Source organism: Silene latifolia, chromosome Y, assembly GCF_048544455.1.
Source record: "Silene latifolia isolate original U9 population chromosome Y, ASM4854445v1, whole genome shotgun sequence".
Lineage (NCBI taxonomy): Eukaryota > Viridiplantae > Streptophyta > Magnoliopsida > Caryophyllales > Caryophyllaceae > Silene > Silene latifolia.
The window spans coordinates 266602955-266611945 of record NC_133538.1 but is presented as its reverse complement, the minus strand read 5'-3'; the positions used below and the strand labels follow the sequence as shown (position 1 = coordinate 266611945).

At 34.1% G+C, this 8991-nt stretch overlaps 1 protein-coding gene across 1 annotated transcript; it reads left to right on the top strand.

Annotated features, from left to right (window-relative positions):
- The first annotated feature begins 633 nt into the window (after positions 1-633).
- LOC141633727 (uncharacterized) lies at positions 634-1523 on the top strand. The gene is made up of 4 exons (XM_074446156.1): positions 634-730; positions 856-940; positions 1059-1154; positions 1305-1523. Exons 1-4 carry the CDS (start codon positions 651-653, stop codon positions 1410-1412), a joined length of 369 nt encoding a protein of 122 aa, XP_074302257.1. The 5' UTR covers positions 634-650; the 3' UTR covers positions 1413-1523.
- Positions 1524-8991: the final 7468 nt, after the last annotated feature.

The following is an 8991-nucleotide window of genomic DNA, read 5'->3' as shown; positions in this document are numbered from 1 at the left end:
ATTCTTTCCCGGACCTGAAAATTAGGAGTTTAAACTCCACACAATATAAAGGGAAGGATTACATGCAAAAAGTAAGAACGGTGACGATGAAGAGACTGCATGAGGAGGTTGGCCATCGCATAGCCACCGAGCAATTGATAGTTATTCCGCTCGAAGAGGATATTCTAGGGGTTGAGCGCCAAGCACATCTATCATGGGATGTGCTAGCCGTATGGGCTGGCCTAGACCAGATTGATATCCAACACATATTTGTTTGGATGAAGTAAGTTTCTTAATAAATAATTTCATAGTCTAATATTCTGACTACTAGATAGTGTTTTAAATACCGGAATTAATACCGTAATAATGTAGGATATTGAAATTGAGAGTGATCCCCGAAAGAATATTCCATCCGATCTATACTGATTCCCCGTGCCCCTATGTTTTATCTTTATTTATTCCGGATTTCTCGTTCGAACAACGGGTAGATTATATTGCTCAGCAATTGGCGACAACCAAGAAGCTGATTTTTGGCGCTTATAATGAAAAAGGGTAATAAACAAATTAATATTACGTTTCCCCCTACAATTGCATTTTCATACCTAATATATGTACTTGTTAATAATGATGATGTCTCTTGATGTAGGACTCATTGGGTGCTAGCAGCCATCATGCCGACAAGGAATAAAGTTTTCTGGTTGGACTCTTTACATCATCAACCAAGCGAGACTTTTAAGCACTTGATTAATATGTAAGTTTATAATACTGATTTATTTATAATAACATTTTCATTTTTTGTTTATAGAAAAAATCTCTTTCATATTTTTGCCCCTAAAAAAATTAGTTTCTGCCTCCTTTTTTATTTTTTAAAAAAAGGGCCTTTAAGAAGAAAAGAGCAAACGAGCAGGATCAACCCACGGAAGATTCTGATGTTGGCCCTGATTTTATTACGATAACAGGGGTACGTGCTCAAATACAATAACATTAAGTGCAAAATCTATGTTTAATACTAATACAATACCTAAAGTTCAAGATTCTGATGTGAGCCTTCTCTCGTCTGTTTTTTTATGTAATAATAGGCCCCTCGCCAGCCAGATAACATACAATGTGGATACTACGCTTGTCGGTTCATGTTGGAGATTATTAGGCGAAGATATCTCGTTATTCCAGAAAAGGTTAGTAATAATTTAAACATGTGTTTATTACTTTTTTTTAAATTAGAGCTAATGTTGTCTTGCTTGCTGCTATATATACCATGATGTTGCTAATGTTGTCTTGCTTGCTGCTATATATACCATAATGTCTTCTCTTTGTTTTTGCCGCAGTATGCAATCAACCCGTCACAACAGATTGAGCAGTACTCAAGTGTAGATATAGACGAGGTAAGAGACATGTGGGGCAACTACGTCTTAGAATATATTAGAAATGCATGATACTCAGAGTTTAGATCAACTTATTAGTAAATTTTTTGTTGAAGTTAGGGAATGATTAGTTCATGTAAATTCAACTCCTTGTAAGTATATATATATATGATGCAGCTGCTGTTGTGGTTGAATTGAATTTATTAAGTTCTGATGAACCCAGCTGTGATTTATGCTGGTGCTGGTATATGGTGCTGCTGACATATGCAGGTTTTTGAATGGCATGAAACAAATTTATTTTTTCAAAACAATAGGAGTTCGTAGTAAAAACGGTTACTAAAAAAAACCGTTGTGAATACTTTTCACAGCGGTTAATAAAAATAACACCGTTGTGAATGACATTCACAAATACCCGCGCATAATATTCAACAACAGGTTTTAATCAAAGAACCGTTGTTAAAAGTCTTCACAATTTTGGTAATAAAATTACAACAACGGGTATTAAACAAAGAACCGTTGTTAAAAAAAATTTCAACAACGGGTATGTACCATAAACCCGTTGTCAAAAGACTTCACAATTTTGGAGGGAAAGTTACAACAACGGTTATACATAAGACAACCGTTGTTATATTATTCCCTCCAAAATTTTGAAACACTTTCCACAACGGAGAACACCCAACAACAACGGCTTTTAACCGTGGTGAATACTTTAGACAACGGTTTCACTAAATAAGCAAACCGTTGTAAATACCTTCTACAACGGCCGCTTTAACAATGTCCGCTTTTTTATTTTACAACGGTTTTTACCCGTTGTTATAGGCTGTATCTGTAGTAGTGCCCGTATTATTCAATTAATACTCACGATTTCAGAAAAAGTTGGAGACTCTCATAACATAAAAGTAACTACTTTTGACATAAATAAAAAAATGATAGCTTATGGAATAATACACAAACTCTCTACCATGCCTGAATATTTTTCATAAAAACATTAGATAGAGTCTTGAGAAATTGATCAGAAAGAACAATGTTTTCTTTTCATTAGTTAAATTTATTATACGTATGAAACCAACTACGAAGCCGTATAGTTACCATCTTATTGTTACGGTTGCAATGATTGAATTCCCGTCTTCCTAATGGTTAAATGGTTGCCCTTCACTGTTCCCTGAAAAATCATAGAAAAATATAATACAAAATTAGATCTCCTAATATATTGATATATTAAGCGTAAAAAAAAAAAGTTAACATGATCCAGCACAACAAAGATTTAATTTATGGGGTTAGGGACATCGAAAGGTTAATTGGAATATATATGCATAGTTGACTTAGAATAGTACGGAATCGTATACACTTCTCTTCAATTAATATTTTTCATGCAAGTATACTCCTTAACTTCCGAGATGAAATTTGATTTGCTGGTTAATTTACTGCAATTCACTTTAAAAGATAAAAAATATTTATCGGTATAGTTGCCGTCTTTAGAACCCATATATGCAACTTAACTAAGTATTATCGACTCATGAAATTCCTTCTTTTTTGGTTCACATGATGATATATACTCCAGAAACTGAGCAAAGTTTGTGTCCTTGTAGCGTCTTAGATTGTCTTCGTTAATAAGTTTGGGCGAAGGCTGAATTATATGCTCAAAAGGAAGACTGTGCAGTGAAGCTAGTGTAACACGCGTTTTCTCTTGATTCACTATAACTCTGTGCAGCACGCTTTTGTACCTTCCATTACTAAATATCTGTAAAAAAGAATCATGTTAAGGATAGCTGTTAGTTACTTCATCTTTGAAGATGTGAAGTGGTAAAGTCTTTTGGTTTATATACACTATTTATAGTTTAAATTCTAATCAATTTAACTTATATAGAAATAGAGAGTGTGAAAGACAATAGAATTCTATTAAAACAAATATATTAGGAGTCTTTACGATTGTGATAAAATATTCCAAAATATATAAAATTCATTAATGATTGTTAATCTTCACATATATTATTATTTTAATTAAAGTGTTTCAAAAAATTTGGAGTCTCTCGAATTGCCTGAAAAAAGCCTCTTTTATATATATACTAGATTTAATGCCCGTGCAATGCACGGGCCTATTTGTAGAGGTCTATTGTTAATAACGTAGTAATTGGAAAATATTACTATGTCATATTATTATTGTAGTGTTAGCTTTAAAAAGCAAAGTAAAGGACCTTAAGTTTAGAATTAGAATAAATAGGATCATTATCGATAGTTAACTCTCTAATGTTATCTTCTACAAATAAAGAAATTAACATATCAAAACATATGGCGGAGTATATTATAAGTTTATACATAAATGGATGGTTTTCGATCGAAATCTTAATTTGAGACGAAATGAGCATTATAAATGGATTATTTAAAGTACAGAACAATATAAGATTCCCGTTGTTTAGGCTTGAAAAGAGTTGAACTGAGCTAAAATGAAATGAAGTTGAACTGAACTAAATTGGAGTAAGACCCTACTCTTTTTGGACTGAATAGAGCTGAATATAAGTGAATTGAGTTGAACTAAAATATCTTAAGTGAGTTGAATGTAGCTTAACCGAATTGACATTTGCCAAGTTAAATAGAGCTGAAATGAGTTGAGCTAAACTGAAATTAAGTCGAAAAGAACATGGCCTAACAGTAATTTGTGAAGAGATGAACTGAATAAAGTTGAACTGAATTGAAATGAGTTAAAATTAAGGTGCAAAAGAACATAAACGTAATACTCTTGATTCCCTATAACTATATAAAACACGACAAATTATCTCCCACGAAAGTTGATTAGTTTTATACTCCCTTTGTTGTTTTTATATTTGACTCTTTCAGAGTTCCAAACACGCACTTTTCTCTTCACTATCTCTCAAATTATATGATTAAATATTTTGATATGTATACTCATATAAAAGAGTTTTTCATACGAAATTTAATGGTATAATTTCTATAATTTTATATCGTTAAAGACTCGCTTTAAAAAAGCAAACCGTCCAATATCGAAAAAGGGGGGAATACTTAGCATACGGTTGGATGATTTTAACTTGTAATTTCATAAAATATTATGTTTTTCAATTTCTACAGTACTTGGCATACGATTGGCTTTATTGAATATGATAGTGATAATTATTATCTTCAATTATTATTATACTCAAGAGTATTACTCTCAGCCTTCGTATCTGTTAGATTAGAATTTGACGCAAAAATACGTTTTCTAAACAAACGTTAGAACTAAAATATGTCTAGTAATTCCTTTTTTTTTACATCTTCTTTTAAATTCTTTCAAAATTAGACTTACTCTTCACCTTCATTTAAGATTCTAAAATACTTCGTATTAAATATTACTCAGTGAGTCTAACTCAATTTAATATTCTAAACAATGGAATTGATTACTTATAAGAGTCCTAACTAAACAATTAAACTTGTTTTTATACTCGATAGATCTTACTACTAAAAAGATTGTTAACAAAATTTATCCGGTTAACTGTTTTTAAAGTAGTAAGATACGCAAAATCTAGAATTAATAATAAGATTAATAGCCTTTGATGGAGTAAAACATCCAACACAGGTTTATCCTCACATCGATCATCTCCTGGCCAAAGCTACGAATCTGTCCACTCATTCACGAGTAGCCATTCATTCTTCTGTCTACTATATCCAACAAAGTCGGTTTACCCAAAAATTATTAGCCTAAATCCATTGTTTTTCTTCCCCGAACAATTCCATAGCAAAATAAACTGTGTTAATATGTCTAACATGCAAAATTTAGGGACACCATCAAATTAAATAAGAAATATATGTGAAAGAGCTAAAATTCTAATTCTAAATACAATTTGAAAATCCCATTAGTTAATACATTAAAAACTTCAAACCAATAAAATTGCTTTCTTGAAAAAATCTAACCTTTGTTGCATAATTGTCGTGAGTATCGTCAATAAATCCGACTTGTTGTACACCATACAATCGGATCCTAGTCAAAAAACAAATTATGAAATTAGTAACGAATACATAAAATACATTAATACATACACAATTAACAATTAACAATTAAGAATAACTGCCTAACTAAGCTAATGACAGTATGCAAGTATGCAACAATGGTAATATATATAAGAAGACAATCATGATTGTATTATATCAGAAGTCTAAAGATTGTTATTGCTTTAGTTTAGGATTCTAATTTAAGATAAAAATTGGTACTCTTTCATATCTTGTACGAATGATAAGACTTTTTTTAGTTATTTATATTGGTTGAATGCTGCGGATCTTTTAGCCATGGTAGAATTCTTGATGACTATGACGATAGTATTTTTGAGAGCTTCATTAGATACTTATCAATTGCTTATTATATTGTATATGGTACCCGGAGTTTTCGCAAAAGTTGGAGTCTCTGAAATTGCTTGGAAAAAGCTTCCTTTATTAATATAGATAGAAGATATTGATCGATTGATTGGCTTAAAGATGACGAAGAAGCTAGAACTAAACATGGGGAAACAAAGAAAAATTTGTTACATGATTATATCTCTTTTGTTTTCGCTTTACCATGTCTAATTAGTTATTATTGTCATTTTTCTAAGTTTCATGACAGGACCTTTGATCACTTCTAAGAGCATTATCTGCTTCCGCTCTTAATTAAATGGAGACGGACTTAAAAGACTATAAACAAGCGCCTATGAGGAGGGATGATAAAAGACGGAGATTAAAGCGAGCTTGAAACTGAGGAGCTGCGCAAAGGGGCCTCGTGATTTTTAAAGACAACAAGGTTAATTTCCCCAAAAACAATTGACTCTCTTTCTCCACCAAGCTCACTAATCCCTCCTCTCCATTCACAACGCCGTATTGCACAGCATCTAGCCATTTTCGACCACCAAACCAACCACCACACTGGTCCCGTCGCCGTTTCTTGGTCCAGCCACCACACGTCCTCGTCGCTTACTGACGCGACGCAGCCACTCTACTTCCTCTTGCGTCCCCTGCTGCGACGCAGGTCCTTCAGCCACAATCTCCCTCACACCACATCCCTCACTCACCTCCACTTCAACCACACTCTCCTGGCTCCACCGCCATACTCTGATCAACTTCCGTCGCTCACTGATTTACTGCTTCAAGGTTAGTGTTCGATTTCAAACGATTCCTGGGCGTTTGGATTTTATTTTGAACGGATTTATGGGGGTTTGTTATCTCCGATTTGTTAGAATATTTAATAATATTCGAGTGCCCTATGTGTCTCGGGTTTAAGTGCAAGTTAAACTCATATTAAATATTATGGGACTTTAATATGAGTTTTCTGAGTTGTAAATTGGAGATGGAATTTTCTGAGTTTCACAAACTTGGAATTGGGTTCGAATTTTGGCGTGACTCGGATTTCTGCTATTTCGAGTCTTAGTGGATAGTCCAAGACAATTGAGCAGCTGGCTCAATAATGATGTGCAGTCGGGTTTCTGAGTTTGAATAAGACTGAATTACAGGATGATTTGGAGAGGATTTGGGCGAATTTTTCTGGGTTTAATTAGATTGATTTTGATGTTGATTTGGGTGATTTATATGGTTAGCTTGATTTCGTTTTTGGCTGCTGATTGAGGATTTGAGGTACGAGTTTCTAGCAAACTTAATGTTTTAATTGAGATTCAAACTGCGATACATATGCTACTGAGTTTGGATTTGATTTTCACTGTGTGGGAGAGCTGTTTTACTGCGGATACTGGTTGGATGAGTGAATTCCAAGGTCCATTTGACTCGACTCCTGCTATGTCGAGTTCTTGTTGGTTTAATTTCTGATGCGTCGGGACACTGATCTCCGGCGATTATGGGTTTTATTTGTGAAAATTACGGGGTTCTGGCTCGATTCCTGCTATATCGAGTCTTTGTGTGAGTTGAACCATTATTAGCTGTGATTTTGGATTTATGATGCTGTGATTTGATGATTTCTTCTGAGTTTTAATGGCTACATTTCGGCTGATTTGTGTCCTTGGATTTGTTGGGATGTTAAACTGTGTTCAGACCGTGATTTGCTGCGAGTTTTCTGGGTTCAGTTTCAGTCTTGATGGGTTCATTTAGGCATATACTCGGTAAATCCTTATGTGAACTCGGAAGTTTGCTAGCCCACCCGGCTCAAATTCTGCTATTTTGAGCCATATTGTTGGATGCGTGGCTTCAACTTTACTACGAATTATGGGTATATGACTTTTCTGTGGAGGTGTTTGGGGTAGACAATTTGTTAATCTTACGCGAGATTATGTGCAGCTTTGGGTTTGATGAAGCTCGTTTAATTGAGCATAATTGGATTTTTCTGCAATTGGATGGTTATTCTGCTGCACATTTGTGAAATTAGAAGCTTGACTTTCTGCTATATGATGCTTCATGAGTTCCTAAAGCCACTTTTGCCGCCTACTTGACTCAATTATGGAGTGATTTTAGAGTGTTAAGGTTGCTGCCCATCATGGATTTACCTTGCTTCCACGAGTGTGCAATTTTCAACGCTGCTCAGTGACTAACTCGCCGGCTCGGTGAGCTCGATTCCTCTCCCTATTTTATTGTTGTCCTTTCATTTTATTTTGGCATACAATGTGGACATTGCATTAGTCAAGCATGGGGTAGGGATAAAATTGTTGTGACTGGTTTGATGATCACTAATATGGTGAATATGCTGAAAATTTTAAAATTCTGATGTCACCATCATAGTATTCAGTGGCAAATTCTTGTCGGATAATGAGCATAATTTGATTGAGTCTCTACTTTGAAATCGTTTGCTTGCAAATTGTTTACCTATTTTGATCACTAGAGGTTTGTGAGACGTTTTTGCCCTTGATAGTCCAACGGAATAATTGTTTTGTGCTTATGTGGTGACATTGTTAGTGGTAAGATGGTATGACTAGACTTGTGACACATAACCGTGTGAGATCACATGAGCCTAATAAGATTGGGACATCCATGCCAATGTAATTCTTTCATGAGTGGTTATAGGATTAGTACTTGCCATTAGGATTACATGAATGATAGAGGCATTCATTTGTTTATGAGCTACATTAGCCAAATAGCCGTCCCGAATTTAATATTTCCTATTTGCAACCCCTTTGAGCCTTAGCCTTGTTTCTTTGTTACTCGATATTTTAACCCATTTTCCCACATTATCCTACCCCAGTAAGGGCTAGTGAAGTGTTTGTTTTTCTCGGTTTGAATAGAGGTATGATACAAGCGAAGCATGGGGGAATAATTGATGGTGATTTGGTGAATACTTGTTATATGAGAAGAGTTGTATTTGAAAAAATCAGAAAAGAAAAAAAAAATGAGTGAAGAAAATATAAAGAAAAAAAAACAGAAAAAAAAAAGAAGAAAAAGAAAATTTAAGAAAAAGAAGAAAGAAATTAAGAAATAGAAGTTCTAAGTTATGATATCATTCGATAATAAATGGGTTTGAGTATGATTTAATAAAGAAGTTGTATGTCCTATATGATGGAGGTTGGAATAAAATTGGTGTTTGCATTTATTTCATACGAGGAGTATTAGTTTGGAGGTTTTTGCGTTCATTTCTTAGGCCGAGATTTGACATGTTCTTTTCTAGCTCTTACTCTTTAACACCACATTTCCATAAACTTATCCACCTTCTTCCCTTTAACCCCTAGTCCCGTTACAACCCTTAAAAGTCCTCTTG